Here is an 18,103-nt window from a genome sequence, read left to right as displayed (position 1 = left end):
AGAGAGAGCCAAGAGAGAGGCATGAGAGAGTCAAGAGAGAGTCAAGAGAGAGTCAAGAGAGAGCCAAGAGAGAGTCATGAGAGAGTCAAGAGAGTGTCAAGAGAGAGTCAAGGGAGAGTCAAGAGAGAGACAAGCCGGCTTCAAGAGAGCGTCAATAGAGTCTCAAGAGAGAGTCAAGAGAGTGTCAAGAGAGAATCAAGAGATAGTCAAGAGAGTGTCAAGGGAGAGTCAAGGGAGAGTCAAGGGAGAGTCAAGAGAGAGTCAAGAGAGTGTCAAGAGATAGTCAAGGGAGAGTCAAGCTGGATTCAAGAGATAGTCAAGAGAGTATCAAGAGATAGTCAAGAGAGTGTCAAGGTAGAGTCAAGGGAGAGTCAAGAGGGAGGGAAGAGAGAATCAAGAGAGAGCCAACAGAGAGCCAAGAGGGTGTCAAGGGAGAGTCAAGAGAGTGTCAAGAGAGTGTCAAGATAGAGCTGAGAGAATCAAGGGAGAGTCAAGAGAGAGTCAAGAGGGAGTCAAGAGAGAGTCAAGAGAGAGTCGAGAGAGTGTCAGGAGACAGGTAAGGGAGAATCAAGAGAGTGTGAAGTGAGTTCCAAGAAAGTTTCAAGAGAGAGTCAAGAGCGAGTAAAGGGAGAGTCAAGAGAGCGTCAAGAGAGTGTCAAGAAGGATTCAAGAGAGAGCCAAGAGATAGTCAAGGGAGGGTCAAGCCCGATTCAAGAGAGGGTCAAGAGAGTCTCAAGAGAGAGTCAAGAGAGAGTCAAGAGAGAATCAAGAGATAGTCAAGGGAGAGTCAAGGGAGAGTCAAGGGAGAGTCAAGAGAGAGGGAAGAGAGAATCAAGAGAGAGCCAAGAGAGAGTCAAGAGAGAGTCAAGGGAGAGTCAAGAGAGGGACAAGAGAGTGTCAAGAGAGGTCAAGGGAGAGTCAAGGGAGTGTCAAGAAAGAGTCATGAGCGAGTCAAGAGATTGTCAAGAGAGATTCAAGAGAGTGTCAAGAGAGAGTCAAGAGAGAGTCAAGGGAGAGTCAAGAGGGAGTCAAGTGAGTGTCAAAAGAGTGTCAAGAGAGAGTCGAGAGAATCAAGGGAGAGTCAAGAGAGCGTCAAGGGAGAATCAAGGGAGAGTCAAGGAAGAGTCAAGAGAGAGTCAAGAGGGAGTCAAGAGGGAGTCAAGAGAGAGTCAATAGAGAGTCAAGAGAGAGTCAAGAGAGAGTCAAGAGAGTGTCAAGAGAGAGTCAAGAGAGAACCAAATGAGAGTGAAGAATGATTGAGGAAAGATTGAAGAGAGACTGAAGAGAGTGTCAAGAGACAGTCAAGGGAGAATCAAAAGAGTGTGAGGTGAGTTTCAATAGACTTTCAAGAGAGAGTCAAGGGAGAGTCGAGGGAGAGTCAAGCGATAGTCAAGAGAGTGTGAAGGGAGAGTCAAGAGAGAGTCAAAAGAGAGTCAAGAGAGTGTCAGGAAGGATTCAAGAGAGAGTCAAGTGATAGTCAAGGGAGAGTCAAGCAGGATTCAAGAGAGGGTCAAGAGAGTCTCAAGAGAGAGTCAAGAGAGAGTCAAGAGAGAATCAAGAGATAGTCAAGCGAGTGTCAAGGGAGAGTCAAGGGAGAGTCAAGTGAGATTCAAGGGAAAGTCAAGAGAGAGTCAAGGTAGAGTAAAGAAAAAGCCTAGGTAGAGTCAAGAGAGAGTCAAGAGGGAGTCAAGAGAGTGTCCAGAAGGATTCAAGAGAGTGTCAAGGGAGAGTCAAGGCAGAGTCATGCCGGCTTCAAGAGAGGGTCAAGAGAGTCTCAAGAGAGAGTCAAGAGATAGTCAAGAGAGTGTCAAGGGAGAGTCAGGGGAGAGTCAAGTGAGAGTCAAGAGAGAGTCAAGTGAGTCTCAAGAGAGAATCAAGAGATAGTCAAGAGATAGTCAAGAGAGTGTCAAGGGAGAGTCAGGGGAGAGTCAGGGGAGAGTCAAGAGGGAGGGAAGAGAGAAACAAGAGAGAGCCAAGAGAGTCAAGAGAGAGTCAAGAGAGTGTCAAGTAGGATTCAAGAGAGAGTAAAGAGGTAGTCAAGGGAGAGTCATGCAGGATTCAAGAGAGAGTCAAGAGAGTCTCAAGAGAGAGTCAAGAGAGAGTCAAGAGAGAATCAAGAGATAGTCAAAGAGTCTCAAGGGAGAGTCAAGAGAGAGTCAGGAGAGTGTCTAGAGAGATCAAGAGAGAGTCAAAGGAATTTGAAGAGCGAGTCAAGAGAGATTCAAGAGAGTGTCAAGAGAGTGCCAAGAGAGAGGAAAGAGAGAATCAAGAGAAATTCAAGAGAGAGTCAAGGGAGAGTCAAGAGAGATTTAAGATAGAATCAAGGGAGAGACAAGATAGTGTCAAGAGAGAGTCAGGTTAGCCAAGAGAGAGTCAGGACAGTTTCAGGAGAGATTCGAGAGAGCCAAGGGAGAATCAACGGAGATTCAAGAGAGAGTCAAGTGAGAGTCAAGAGAGTTTCAAGAGAGAATCAAGAGAGAGTCAAGAGAGTGTTAAGTGAGAGTCAAGAGAGAATAAAGAGAGAGTCAAGCTGGATTCAAGAGAGGGTCAAGAGAGTCTCAAAAGAGAGTCAAGAGAGAGTCAAGAGTGTATCAAGAGATAGTCAAGAGAGTGTCAAGGTAGAGTCAAGGGAGAGTCAAGAGGGAGGGAAGAGAGAATCAAGAGAGAGCCAAGAGAGAGTCAGGAGAGAGTCAAAGTAGAGTCAAGAGAGGGAAAAGAGAGTGTCAAGTGAGGTCAAGAGAGAGTCAAGAGAGAGTCATGAGAGAGTCAAGAGAGTGTCAAGAGAGATTCAAGAGAGATTCAAGAGAGAGTCAAGAGAGATTCAAGAGAGAGTCAAGAGAGAGTCATGAGAGAGTCAAGAGAGTGTCAAGAGAGATTCAAGAGAGATTCAAGAGAGAGTCAAGAGAGATTCAAGAGAGATTCAAGAGAGAGTCAAGGGAGAGTCAAGGAAGAGTCAAGAGAGTGTCAAGAGAGAGTCGAGAGAATAAAGGGAGAGTCAAGAGAGATTCAAGGGAGAATCAAGGGAGAGTCAAGGAAGAGTCAAGAGAGAGTGAAGAGGGAGTCAAGAGAGTGACAAGAGAGAGTCTAGAGGGTGTCAAGAGAGAGTCAAGAGAGAGTCAACTGAGAGTGAAGAGAGAGTGATGATAGAGTGACTAGAGACTGAAGAGGGTGTCAAGAGACATTCAAGGGAGAATCAAGAGAGTGTGAAGTGAGTTTCAAGATAGTTTCAAGAGAGAATCAAGAGAGAGTCAAGGGAGTTTCAAGGGAGAGTCACAGAATCACAGAAATCACAGAAACCCCACAGTGCAGATAGAGGCCATTCAGCCCATCGAGCCTGCACCGACACATATCCCACCTGATCCCCGTAACCCCTACACCAACACATATCCCACTCTATCCCCGTAACCCCACGTATTTAATCCCCCTAACACTAAGGGTCAATTTATCATAGCCAATCAACCTAACCCGCACATCTTTGGAGTCAAGAGAGAGTCAAGAGAGTGTCATGGGAGAGTCAAGAGAGAGTCAAGAGAGTGTCAAGAAGGATTCAAGAGAGAGTCAAGAGATAGTCATGGGAGCGTCAAGCAGGATTCAAGAGAGGTTCAAGAGAGAATCAAGAGATAGTCAAGAGAGTGTCAAGGGAGAGTCAATGGAGATTCAAGTGAGAGTCAAGGGAAAGTCAAGAGAGAATCAAGAGAGAGTCAAGAGAGATTAAAGAGAGTGTTAAGTGAGAGTCAAGAGAGATTTAAGGGAGAGTCAGCGGAGTGTCAAGGGAGAGTCAAGGGAGTTTCAAGAAAGAGTCAAGGGAGTGCCAAGAGAATGTCAAGGGAGAGTCAAGAGCATGTCAAGAGAGAGGCATGGTAGAGTCAAGGGAGAATCAAGCGCGAGCCAAGCCAAAGTCAAGGAAGAGACAAGTGAGAGTCAAGGGAGCTTCTACAGAGAGGCAAGAGAGAGTCAATAGACTTTCAAGAGAGAGTCAAGAGAGTGTCAAGAGTGATTCAAGAGGGAGTCACGGGATAGTCAAGAGACAGTCAAGGGAGAGTCAAGGGAGTGTCAAGAGAGTGTCAAGAGAGAGTGAAGAGAGAGTGAAGAGAGAGTGAAGAGAGAATGAAGAGAATGTCAAGAGACAGTCAAGGGAGGGTCAAGGGAGAGTCAAGAGAGAGCCCAGAGAGTGTCAAGAGAGTGTCAAGAGAGAGTCAAGTGAGAGTCAAGGGAGAGTCAAGAGAGAGACAAGCCGGCTTCAAGAGAGGGTCAACAGAGTCTCAAGAGAGAGTCAAAAGAGTGACAAGAGAGAATCAAGAGATAGTCAAGAGAGTGTCAAGGGAGAGTCAAGGGAGAGTCAAGAGAGAGTCAAGGGAGTGTCAAGAAGGATTCAAGAGAGAGTCACAGATCGTCAAGGGAGAGTCAAGCTGGATTCAAGAGAGAGTCAAGAGAGTGTCAAGAGAGTGTCAAGTTAGAGTCAAAGGATAGTCAAGAGGGAGGGAAGCGAGAATCAAGAGAGAGCCAAGAGAGAGTCAAGAGGGAGTCAAGGGAGAGTCAAGAGAGGGACAAGAGAGTGTCAAGTGAGTTCAAGAGAGAGTCAAGGGATTGTCAAGAGAGTGTCAAGAGAGATTCGAGAGAATCAAGGGAGAGTCAAGAGAGAGTCAAGAGGGAGTCAAGAGAGAGTCAAGAGAGAGTCAAGAGAGAGTCAAGAGAGAGGTAAGAGAGTGTCAAGAGAGAGTCGAATGAGAGTGAAGAGAGAGTGAAGAGAGAGTGAAGAGAGAGTGAAGAGAGTGTCAAGAGAGAATCAAGGGAGAATCAAGAGAGTGTGAAGTGAGTTTCAAGAACGTTTCAAGAGTGAGACAAGAGGGAGTCAAGGGATAGTCAAGAGAAAGTCAAGGGAGATGCAAGGGAGTGTCAAGGGTGTGTCAAGAGAGTGTTGAGAGAGAGTGAAGAGAGAGTGAAGAGAGAGTGAAGAGAGAGTGAAGAGAATGTCAAGAGAAAGTCAAGGGAGGGTCAAGGGAGAGTCAAGAGAGAGCCCAGAGAGTGTCAAGAGAGTTTCAAGAGAGAGTCAAGAGAGCGTCAAGATAGTGCCAAGAGAGCGCCAAGACAGCGCCAAGAGATATTCAAGGGAGAGTCAAGGGAGAGTCAAGGGAGAGTCAAGAGAGAGTCAAGAGAGAGCCAAGAGAGAGTCAAGAGAGAATCAAGAGAGAGACAAGAGAGCGTCAAGAGATTGTCAAGAGAGAGTCAAATGAGAGTCAACAGTGAGTGAAGAGAGTGAAGAGAGAGTGAAGAGAGTGTCAAGAGACAGTCAAGGGAGATTGAAGGGAGTGTCAAGTGAGAGTCAAGAGTGTGTCAAGAGAGAGTAAGTTGAGAGTCAAGTGAGAATCACGGGAGATTCAAGAGAGAGCCAAGAGAGAGTCATGAGAGAGTCAAGGGAGAGTCAAGAGAGGACCAGCGCGAGGCAGCAGGCAGGCAGAAGAAAGAGACAGACAGAGAATGCAAGACAACGAGACCGAAACAATGAAGCAGACAGATAGACAGACAGAGACATACAGGCAGCCAGAGAATGAGACAGACTGAGTCAGAGACAGACAAACTTAAAGACAAATACAAACAAGTGAAAGTGGCAGCCAGAGAGACAGAGACGGACAGACAGCGACAGACAGACAGAGAGACATAGACAGGCAAACAGAGAGACTTGAGTCAATCAGATAGAGAGATACAGGCCTAGAAATTCAGTTAGGGGCGCCCAGCTGGCTAGCGCCCAAAAGTTAGCGCTGGGCGCGGAGCCATTTGCGACCGTCAGATATTCAGCTTCTGCGCCCCAATCCGGAACCAGGCGCTATTCCAGGGTGTGCCCGCCTCCACTTGGGGCGCTGAAACTGAATTTCAGCGCTCTTGGCGCTGCTGCGCCAGCCGCTGCGGAGCGGCAGGCTGCGGTACTGCAGGCCTCCTCCATCTCTTAAGGGGGAGCTGCCTGCAACGGGGAGATCGCCGCTGGAGAGTGCCGGCAAATGAGCCCGGCACCTCGGAGAAGTGCTGGGTTCGCGGAAAGCAGCCGGCAATGCCACGGCGGGGGGCTGGAGGAGGCCGGGGAAGGAGGTGCGGGCAGGCGGCCGCCGAAAAAGCGGCCGGCCGCACCTCCACCTTAAAGCGCCCCACTAAGGCTAGAGTACAGCCCTGTTATCTGGTCGCTGTTTGCGGCCGCTGCGGAAGAGGCGGCTGCAACTAAATATGGGGATCGGGCCGGTTTTGGGGTGGAACCGGGGCACTGCGCACACCGATGACATCATCGGTGCTGGCGCAGCGCTAACGGCTACCGCCACCAATACCGCTGCACTGAATAGCAGCGCAAAATCATTTTTGGCGCAGAAGCCCTCTTTAGGCGGTAACTGGCTGCAAAGCTGGCAGCGCCTTAATGAATTTCTAGGCCATAGAGAGCCAGACAGAGACAGGCATGCAGAGACATAAAGACAGAGACAGAGCGAAGGAGACAGGGAGACAGAGACACATAGGCAGAGAGAAACAGACAGACAGACAGAGATAGACACACAGAGAGACAGAGAGAGACAGAGAGAGGCAGTGAGTTTCAGAGATTGTCAGAGAGTTTCAGAGTGGCAGAGAGAGTCAGAGAATATCTAGAATGTCTAGAGTGTCTGCGGAGTGTCTGCGGAGTGTCTGCGGTGTATCTGCAGAGTGTCTGCAGAGTGTCTGCAGAGTGTCTGCAGTGTGTCTGCAGAGTGTCTGCAGAGTGTCTGCAGAATGTTTGCAGAGAGTCAGGAGAGGGACAGATAGAGCCAGCAGATGGGCAGCAGAGAGAAACAGACAGACAGTCAGAGAGACAGAGAGAGCAAGACAGGGTGACCGAAACAGAGAGACAGACAGATAGAAAGACAGAGCCACAGACATACAGACAGCCACAGACAGAGACAGAGACAGACTGAGAGAAAGACAGACAAACTTAGAGACAGATACCAGCAAGTGAAAGTGGCAGCCAGGTGGACAGAGGCAGACAGACAGAGATAGACAGACAGAGAGACAGTGACAGAAAGACAGTGAGACAGAGACAGAGAGACAGAGACGGAGAAACAGAGAGACATAGACAATCAGAGACAGAGAAATAGAGTGACAGACAGAGAAAGGCATGCAGAGACATAAAGACAGTGACAGGGAGAAGGAGACAGAGAGACTGAGACAGATTGGCAGAGAGAAACAGACTGACAGACAGAGATAGACAGACAGACAGAGAGAGACACTGAGAGAGACAAAGGGTTTCAGAGGGTGTCAGAGAGAGACAGAGCGAGTCAGAGCGAGTTAGGGAGTGCCAGGGAGTGCCAGAGTGTGTCAGAGAGTGTCAGAGAGAGACAGAGAGAGAAAGAGACCGAGAGAGTCATAGAGAAACAGAGAGAGATAGAGAGAAACAGAGAGAGTCAGAGTGTATCTCGAGTTTCTGCAGAGTTTCTGCATAGTGTCAAGAGGGGGCCAGAGAGAGCCAGCAGACGTGCAGCACACAGAGACAGACAGACAGAGAGACAGAGAGAGCAAGGCACGGAGAAAGAAACAGAGAGGCAGACAGATAGACAGACACAGAGACAGACATACAGGCAGCCAGAGACAGAGACAGAGACAGACTGAGACAAAGACAGACAAACTTAGAGACAGATACAAATAAATGAAAGTGGCAGCCAGGGAGACAGAGGCAGACAGACAGAGAGAGACAAACAGAGAGACAGATTTGAACAGACAGAGAGACAGATATAGACAAACAGAAAGACAGAGAGAGACAGAGGGAGACAGAGAGAGACAGAGAGAGACAGAGTGAGCCAGAGAGTATCTAGAGTGTCAAGAGTGTCTAGATTGTCTGCGGAGTGTCTGCGGAGTGACTTCAGAGTGACTGTAGAGTGCCTGCATAGTGTCTGCATGGTGTCTGGAGAGTGTCTGGAGAGTGTCTGCATAATGTCTGCAGAGTGTCTGCAGAATATCTGCAGAGTGTCTGCAGATTGTCTGCAGAATTTCTGCAGAGAGCCAAGAGAGGGACAGAGAGAGACAGCAGACCGGCAGCAGAAGGAAACAGACAGATAGAGAGACAGAGACAGCAAGATAGGGAGACAAAAACAGAGAGACAGACAGATAGACAGACACAGACACAGATATACAGACAGACAGAGACAGTGAATGACTGGAACAGAGACAGACAAACTTAGAGATAGATACAAACATGTGAAAGTGGCAGCCAGAGAGACAGGGGCAGCAAGACAGGAAGACAGAGACAGAAAGACAGAGACAGAGATAGAGAGACAGACACAGACAGAGACATACAGACAGCCAGAGACAGAGACAGACTGAGACAGAGAGAGACACACTTAAAGACAGATACATACAAGTGAAAGTGGCAGCCAGAGAGACAGAGGCAGACAGACAGAGAGAAAGAGACGGACAGACAGAGAGACAGAGAGAGAAAGACAGAGAGACAATCAGAGACAGAGAAATAGAGTGACATAGACAGGCATGCAGAGACACAAATATAGAGAGAAAGAGAAGGAGACAGATAGACAGAGAGAAACAAACAGGCAGACAGAGATAGCCAGACAAACAGATGTAAGAAGTCACACAACACCAGGTTATAGTCCAACAGTTTTATTTGAAATCACAAGCTTTCGGAGCGCTGCTCCTTCGTCAGGTGAAGTGGAGAGATGTATAAAGACACAGCTTATATAGTCAGAAAATAATGCCAGATGATTACAGGTAATCTTTCTAACTGCCCTTTATCACACATCAGCAGAGAGATAATCACAGCAATCAAAGGTGTGAATGGTGTCCGAACAGGTGAGTCAGGAAAACATTACATCAAAGAACAATGAGGTGGGGTCACAAGGGGTCAAATGTTGCAGATGCTGGGGTCTGTATGAAAAACAGAAAACAGAAAAGAAAACATTTTTTTGTTGTTGCTCGAAATCACAGCAGGTCCGGCCGCATCTGTGTAGGGAGAACAAGCCAACGACGACTTGAGTGCGGGTGACCCTATGTCAGGTGGGGTTACATGTAGCGTGACATGAACCCAAGATTGCGGTTGAGGCCGTCCTCATGAGTGCGGAACTTGGCTATCAGTTTCTGCTCGACGATCATCTGGCATTATTCTCTGACTATATAAGCTGTGTCTTTATGCATCTCTCCACTTCACCTGACGAAGGAGCAACGCTCTGAAAGCTTGTGATTTCAAATAAAACTGTTGGACTATAACCTGGTGTTGTGTGACTTCTTACATTTGTCCACCCCAGTCCAACTCTGGCATTACCACACCAGACAAACAGACAGAGAGAAACAGAGAGGGACAGGCATGCAGAGACACAAAGGCAGACAGTGAGAAGGAGTCAGAGTGACAGAGACAGACAGTCAGAGATAAACAGATAGACAGAGAGAGACAGACAGACAGACAGAGAGCCAGAGAGAGACAGACAGAGAGAGAACCAGAGACAGACAGGGACAGAGAGAGAAAAAGAGAGACAAACAGAGACAAAGCAAGATGAAGAGAGACAAAGAGAAAGAAACAGAGAGTGTCAGAGACAGAGAAATAGAGAAAGAATCAGAGACAGGCATGCAGAGACACAAAGACAGAAACAGAGAGAAGGAGACAGAGTGACAGAGAGAGATAGACAGAGAGAAACAGAGATAGAGAGACACAGAGACAGAGACAGAAAGACAGAGAGAGAGACAGAGAGTGACAGAGAGAGAGAGACAGAGAGAGAGAGAGAGAGAGAGAGCCATACAGACAGTGAGACAGTGAGAGGCAGACAGAGACAGACACAAACAGAGTCATACAGACAGTCAGAGAGAGACAGGTACAAACAAAGTGACAGAGGAAGCCAGAGAGTCAGAGACAGACATACAGAGAGAGGCAAACACTCAGACACACAGACAGAGAGACAAACACAGACAGAGAGACAGGGACACAGAGTCACAGAGTCAGAGAGATAGAGAGACAAAGAGACAGACACACACTGAAGGATGACAAAAAAGAAAGGGAGGAGGGGTAGCATTGCTAGTAAAAGAGGGGATAAATGCAATTGAAAGGAAGGATATTAACTCAGTTAATACAGAATCTATATGGGTGGAGCTAAGAAATAGCGAGGGGCGAAAAACATTAATAGGAGTGGTATATAGGCCTCCAAATAGTAAAATAGAGGTTAGGGAGGGCATCACGAGGGAAATTAGAGAAGCGTGCAATAAGAGCACAGCTGTCATCATAGGTGACTTTAACTTACATATAGATTGGACTAGCCTAATCAGTAAAAATAATGAGGAGGAGGAATTCCTTGAGTGTTTAAGGGATGGTTATCTGGATCAATATGTCGAGGAACCAACTCGGGAACAGGCTATATTGGACTGGGTACTGTGCAATGAGAAGGGACTAATCAGTAATCTTGTTGTACGGGGACCCTTGGGTCAGAGCGATCATAACATGATCGATTTCTCACTCGAAATGGAGAGCGAAGAAATTGACTCAGAGACTAAGGTCCTGAATTTAAACAAGGGGAATTATGATGCCATGAGACGGGAACTGAGTAGGTCTGATTGGACAACGTTCCTGAGAGGACTGGAGGTAGATAAACAATGGCAAACATTTAAAGATAGAATGACAAAATTGCAAAAATTGTTTATACCAATCTGGCATAAAAGGAAATCTAAAAAGGTGACTCAACCGTGGATAACAGGGGAAATTAGAGACAGCATAAAATCCAAAGATAGGGCGTATAAAATAGCCAAAAAAAGCGCCAGAGCGGAAGATTGGGAACAGTTTAAGATAGAGCAAAGGAGGGCAAAGGGCATGATCAAGAGGGGCAAAATAGCTTACGAAAACAAGCTGGCGGAAAATATAAAAACTAACTCCAAAAGCTTTTATAAATATATCAAAAGGAAAAGACTGGTGAAAACCAAAGTTGGTCCATTGCAGTCAGATACGGGGGAATATATAATGGGAAATAAGGAAATGGCAGATCAACTAAATGCATACTTTGGGTCAGTCTTTACGAAGGAAGACACAAAAAACCTCCCTGGGATATCGGGAAAAATAGGGACATTGGCAAAGGAGGAACTGACGCAAATCAATATCTCTAAGGATATGGTGTTAAGGAAGCTAAAGGGATTGAAGGTGGACAAATCCCCAGGGCCTGATAACATGCATCCTAGGGTACTGAAGGAGGTGGCCCTAGAGATAGCGGATGCACTAAGGATGATTTTTCAGAATTCATTAGACTCGGGAACAGTGCCGATGGATTGGAGGGTAGCTAACGTTACCCCACTATTCAAAAAGGGGGGTAGGGAAAAAGCAGGTAATTACAGACCTGTAAGCCTTACATCAGTTGTGGGCAAAATGCTGGAGTCCATCATTAAGGATGAAATAGCGGAGCACTTAGCAAATGGGGACAGGATAGGACAGAGTCAACATGGATTTACAAAGGGTAAATCGTGCTTGACTAATCTATTGGAATTTTTTGAGGGAGTAACTGGTAGAATAGATGGGGGAGAGCCAGTAGATGTGGTGTACCTGGACTTCCAAAAGGCCTTCGATAAGGTCCCACATAAAAGATTAGCATGGAAAATTGAGGCTCATGGGATAAAGGGGAAAGTTTTGGCGTGGATAGGGAACTGGCTGTCAGATAGAAAACAGAGAGTTGGAATAAACGGCTCATTTTCTGAATGGCAGGCAGTAACAAGTGGGGTACCACAGGGATCTGTCCTGGGCCCCCAGCTGTTCACAATTTACATTAATGACCTGGATCAGGGAGTCGGATGCAGCATTTCCAAATTTGCAGACGACACTAAACTAGGAGGTGGGGTGGGCTCAGAGGAAGAGACCAGGAAGCTCCAGAGCGATTTGGACAGACTGGGCGATTGGGCGGATAAATGGCAGATGCACTATAATGTGGACAAGTGCGAAGTTATCCACCTTGGGTGCAGGAACGGGAGGGCAAATTATTATTTAAATGGCAATAGATTGGGAGAGGGGGAAGTACAGAGAGACCTGGGTGTTCTTGTACACCAGTCACTGAAGGCGAGCATGCAGGTGCAACAGGCGGTCAAGAAGGCAAACGGTATGCTGGCCTTCATAGCAAAAGGGTTAGAATACAGGAACAGGGATACCTTGCTGCAGCTGTACAGGGCACTGGTGAGACCACACCTCGAGTACTGTGTACAGTTTTGGTCGCCTCATCTGAGGAAGGATGTTCTTGCCATGGAGGGGGTGCAGCGGCGATTCACCAGGCTGATACCAGGAATGGCGGGAATGACCTATGAGGAGAGACTATGTAGTTTAGGGATGTACACACTGGAGTTTAGAAGATTGAGAGGGGACCTCATAGAAGTGTATAAAATTCTGACAGGTCTAGACAGACTGGATGCAGAAGGAATGTTTCCCTTGGCGGGTGAGAACAGAACTAGAGGACATAATTTAAGGATAAGGGCTAAACCATTTAGGACAGAGATGAGGGGGAATTTCTTCACTCAGAGAGTGGTGAACCTGTGGAACTCATTGCCACAGAGGGCAGTGTACGCCAGCTCATTAAATATATTTAAGAGGGAATTAGATATATTTCTACGGGCAAAAGGGGTTAAGGGTTACGGAGAGAAGGCGGGGACGGGATACTGAATTAAAGGATCAGCCATGATCTCATTAAATGGCGGAGCAGGCACGAAGGGCCGAATGGCCTACTCCTGCTCCTATCTTCTATGTATCTATGTATCTATGACAGACACTGCAAAGAGAGGCAGACAGACTGAGAGGAAGACAGAACGAGAGGCAAACGGCGATATGCAGGGGCAGGCAGACAGACTGACACAGACAGAGAGACAAACACAGACAGAGAGACAGGGACACAGAGTCACAGAGTCAGAGAGATAGAGAAACAAAGAGACAGACACACACTGAAGGATGACAGACACTGCAAAGAGAGGCAGACAGATTGAGAGGAAGACAGAACGAGAGGCAAACGGCGATATGCAGGGGCAGGCAGACAGACTGAGACAGACAGAGAAACAGTCAGAGATGGACATTGAGAGGGAGGCCAGACAGAGATATAGAGAGAGATAGAGACAGACTGGCATACAGTGACAGAGACATACACGCATACTGAGACAGCCAATGACAGAACATGCAGAGCATGACAGACCAAAAACGACATACAGAGACAGACATACCGAGACAAATTGAGTCAGACTCAGACAGACAGAGACGGACTCAAAGGGTCAGAGACAGGCAGATACTTACAGACAGATACAGAAAGACAGAGACATATAGAGAGAAAGAGACAAAAAGAGAAAAATCAAAGAGAACAGACACAGAGACAGTCAGGGAGACAGGAGAAGAGAGAGACAGGGCGCAAAAGATGAGCTGCTGAGATTTAGTGTTTTTTAGTGTCTAATGTGGGGAAAAAAGGTTACATTTAAGTATTAATTTTTGCTAAGTTAGTTCATTTTAGTTTATTTCCATTTAGTTTAAGTTTAAGGTTAGTTTAAACACAGAAAGAAAAGAAGAAAATAAAAACGGGAAAAAAAGAGTGCCAAAGACGGGACCCGAAAAAAAGGGGAAAAAAAACAATCAGAGGAAATTAAAAAAAAAACAAACAAATAAAAGAGCCAAAGCAAAAAGAAATAAGGGAAGAAATATACAAAACAAAGAAGAACCTGAACAGCGGCCGCAGCAGCAGCCGAAGCGAGAGAACTCGGCGAAGGCCGCTCGGAGACACAGCCGGAGCGAGGTGACTCGGCGAAGGCCGCTCGGAGACACAGCCGGAGCGAGGTGACTCGGCCGCATCGAGCTCGGGGAGGCCGCACGGAGACGCAGCGGCAGCTGGAACGAGGTAACTCGACCGCATCGGGCTCGGGAAGGCCGCACGGAGACGCAGCGGCAGCCAGAATGAGGGGACTCAGCTGCATCGAGTTTGTGAAGGCCGCACAGAGACGCAGCGGCAATCAGAGCGGCGACTCCAGAACGGCGGCTGGAACACAGGACCGTGGAGGAGCCAGACCGAGACAGAGGCCTGGAGACCTCCCAGGCGCAGACAGTGACCGAGGCAAAGCGAATTCGAGGAGGCGAGGTGACTCGGGACGCAGCCCAGCAATCCAGCAATTGGCACAGCCGAGGGGACTCGGGCCGCAGCCGAGCAATCCATCACCCGGCACAGCTGAGGGGACTCGGGCCGCAGCCCAGCAATCCAGCAACCAAAAGGGAATGAGAAAACCAAGACTGTGAGTACAGGGCCCAGGGAGGGAGACTGAAGCCAGGGAAAGGTCTGAGGAGCCAGGCCGAGACAGAGACCCAGAGACCTCTGAGGGGGAGGGGAACAGCCCAGAGGCACCGTGAAACAGCGGCTCACAGACTCAGACCTGGGAAGGGTGAACCCAGAAGCCGAGGCCCAGGGACCACGGGGTCAGAGAGGGGGACCGGGAAAGGTCGCGAACAGGGAGAGGGAAACACCAAACCCGGGGCCCCAGAAAAGCTTATTCTAAGATCAACAATACTTTACCAAAAATGAGCGAATCAGAAGAGCCACAACATCCCCCGAGGGACACTGAGAGCAACTGATTCCAGATTCCCCCCAACACCGCAAAAAAGGCTATAAAAGTGATCAAGCATGATCAGATGAGAGAAAAACCAGAAACTCTTTTTGCTGACTGGTACAACAATGGGACAAAAAGTAATCTCATTTTCTACTCAGATCAGCCAGCGGCTTGGATCACAGCAATAAAATCACACTATACCAGTGTTAAGCTAGAAAACACCGCAAATGGGTCCAAAATGAAATTTAACACACCAGGAGACAGGGCAACCACGACTGTCAACGTGTACAATACCGGAACAATATTAGTGCAAGGCAACCTCGACAAATTTGTAACGGCCTTCAGGACACTGAAAAGATTAACTAAGAGGGGAAGGAACAGCCCCAGAGTGGCCCGCACTCCCCCCAACATTGACAACTTACCAGGAGGAAATCTGTCTGGTCAGGAGTTGAACGAGCCACATAGTTCAAACCAGACACTAACCCCGCGGACCCACAGCCACACGATACAACTGACAAACCCCAGCATAACTACCAGGGAGGAAGCCACACATAGTCCCCCTACCAATTCCAGCTCACCAAGAGAAGAGCAGCATAGCCAGGAATTGAGTGAGCCTTCCAGAGCCGGCCAGCCACATACCCCGGGATCACACAGCCAAATACAACTAAAAGATAAATTTAATCAATTAGAGATAGAGATGGTTAAATTTAGAGAGGAGTTCCTCAAAATGATTCACGAACAAAAGCAGGAGAGGGAGAGACACAAGAGAGAGCTGAATCTACTTGAGAACCAGGTGAATCTACTTGGGAATCGGGTGAAAGAGCTGCAGGAAAAAGAAGAGAGCCATAGAGGAGAGATAACACCATTAGACCAGCAACCAGAGGCTAGAGATAAGACAAGACAGAGCCTGACGGAACAGCTGCACTCCCACACGGAACAAAAGCAGCAGACACACAATACAAGGGGTGCCACACAGACCGACCAGCATACTGATTCTCAATCTTCCCCCACCACCGTAGAACCACAAGCGAGCCGCTCACAAGAGGAACGCACACACCAGACACCCCAGCCCAGCACACACACTATGAGTCCAGGCGAAAGCCACCCCACAGTAAACACAAACAAGGCTGACATCGTAATACTCATAGACTCAAATGGGAAATTTCTATGGGAGAAAAAGCTATTCCCTAGAAGTAAAGTAGATAAGATCTGGTGCCCAACAACAGACAGAGCCATGGGATGGCTGACCAAAGCCCGATTAGGCTCCCCCCAACACATAATAATACACATGGGCACAAATGACCTAAAGGCCCAACAGAAAGAGGTAGCAACATCGCTCAGAGCAATGATTAGGAAGGCAAGCAGTACATTTCCAAACACTAGAATCACTGTTTCCACAATATTGCCGAGAACAGACTTCAACAACAACACAATTCATGAGATAAATGCCAGCATATCAAGAGACTGCGAATCAAAACACAACGTGCACCTGGCCCAACACCCCACCCTCGATGAGGAATGTCTCTACGACCACGTCCACATCCAAAGGAAAAGAATATCGATCTTTTCTAAAGCACTGAAGGACGTCGCTTTTAACCGGGTCCATACCCAGACTCCAAGAGGACCCCCCCCCCGACCACCAGAGATCAGCAGGGTACATATCAGGACCACTACAAAGACCACCACCACACCAACCGAGACCAGAGAGGATCCCCATGCAAAACAACAATATCAGACCTGCACCACTCCTGTCCCACAGGGGAACAGGAACGCTCCCCAGACAGAGGGAGAGATGCACAGGACGTATGCAATACCTCAGACAGAAACAATCCATTAAGAGACAATAAGCAGATGTGCATCAGCATCTACTTCCGCCTTATGGGTCAAGGACTAAATAATAGAAAGAACTGTAACCAAATAGTATTAACTTTATAGACAACTGAAGTGATCTTTTTTTCCCACACTTAGACACGACAAACATGTACCAATCTTTAACCTATCATAGTAAAAGGTCAAACTTAACATGAAATCCTTATATATTTCGACCTGGAATATCGAAGGTCTACGCTCTTCGGTGCTAGGCATGAAGAGTAGGACCCCAGAGTTCATAGATGAAACTAAAGATCTAGATATTATCATTTTACAGGAAACTTGGTATAAAGGAAAATGACACACTGGCTGTCCCCAAGGGTACACTGAGCTGATGGTCTCCTCCCATAAATTACCAAATGTAACCCAAGGCAGAGACTCCGGAGGCATCCTGATCTGGTTTAAAACAGAACTTAAGAATTACATCAAATTTATAAAAAAGGGCGAAAACCACATGTGGCTCAAAATTGAGAGGGAGATTATCTCAAACACCCAAGATGTTTACATTTGCGCACTTTATATCCCTCCAATTGATTCCCCGTACTTTAGAGAGGACACCTTCTCCAACATAGAGGGGGAAATTATCCAATACCAGGCCCAGGGGAACGTGTTGATCTGTGGGGACCTCAATTCAAGAACGGGCGAAGAACTAGACTTCACCAATAATCAGGGAAACAATTACGTATTCGGGAATAATCACTTTGACATCCCTTCCCTTCCATACAGGCATAACTGCAACAAGCAGACAAATAACAGAAAACAGCTACTACAGCTCTGTCAAAACCTGGGTCTGTACATTGTCAATGGTAGGTTCATAGGAGACCTCCTAGGAAGATCGACCTATTGCTCACCTCTTGGCTGCAGCACAGTAGACTATATGATTACAGATTTGGACCCATCCTCCTTCAGAGCATTCACAGTCAAACCACAAACAACACTGTCAGATCACAGTCAAATTACTATGTATCTCAAAAAGACAGAAACAAACAACATAGAAACACAACCCAGTAAACTGTACAACACCAAAAAATCGTACAGATGGGCCAAAAACGACACGGAAAAATATCAGAAAACAATTAGCAATGCATCAACTCAAGCTCTCTTGGACACCTTTCTGGATAACATATACACTCACAATAAAGAAGGCGTAAACCGGGCAGTAAATAACCTAAACAATATTTTTGATAATTTGGCAACAAGTGCAAACTTGAAAGCTCGCAAGAACAAACCCAAAACAAAAAACTATGAAAAATGGTTTGACCCAGATTGCCATAACATGAAGAAAAAACTTAGAAAAATATCAAACCAAAAACACAGACATCCAGAAAACGAGGAATTACACCTTACTTATTGTCAGACACTAACACAATACAGAAACACACTCAGAACCAAAAAAGAGCAATATATTAAGAATACACTCAGCTCCATGGAGGAATCCATTGATTCCAATTGTTTCTGGGACAACTTGAATACACTACACAAAAAACAACACGACGAATTGGCCATTCAAAATGGGGACACATGGGTAAACCACTTTGAAAAATTATACCAGAAAAACACACTAAGACCAGAGCAACACCAAATATGCAAAAAACAAGAAAAGCTAGAAATGGCCATAAAAGATAACCAAAACCCGCTAGACTCCATAATAACAGAAAAAGAACTTTTTGAAAAACTCAAGGACCTGCGACCAGGA

The 18,103-nt window shown here is 46.9% G+C and overlaps 1 protein-coding gene across 1 annotated transcript; it reads left to right on the top strand.

Annotated features, from left to right (window-relative positions):
- Positions 1 to 12,859: 12,859 nt before the first annotated feature.
- Positions 12,860 to 17,738, top strand: LOC147096585 (uncharacterized). The gene is made up of 2 exons (XM_085975385.1): positions 12,860 to 13,736; positions 13,778 to 17,738. Exon 2 carries the CDS (start codon positions 14,621 to 14,623, stop codon positions 16,373 to 16,375), a length of 1,755 nt encoding a protein of 584 aa, XP_085831511.1. The 5' UTR covers positions 12,860 to 13,736; positions 13,778 to 14,620; the 3' UTR covers positions 16,376 to 17,738.
- The last annotated feature ends 365 nt before the right edge of the window (positions 17,739 to 18,103 follow it).

Source organism: Somniosus microcephalus, unplaced genomic scaffold (genome assembly GCF_052327205.1).
Source record: "Somniosus microcephalus isolate GS21.2 unplaced genomic scaffold, FLI_Smic_1.0 unresolved_chr1, whole genome shotgun sequence".
In the NCBI taxonomy this organism is placed as follows: domain Eukaryota; kingdom Metazoa; phylum Chordata; class Chondrichthyes; order Squaliformes; family Somniosidae; genus Somniosus; species Somniosus microcephalus.
This window is presented reverse-complemented; position numbering and strand designations above follow the sequence as displayed.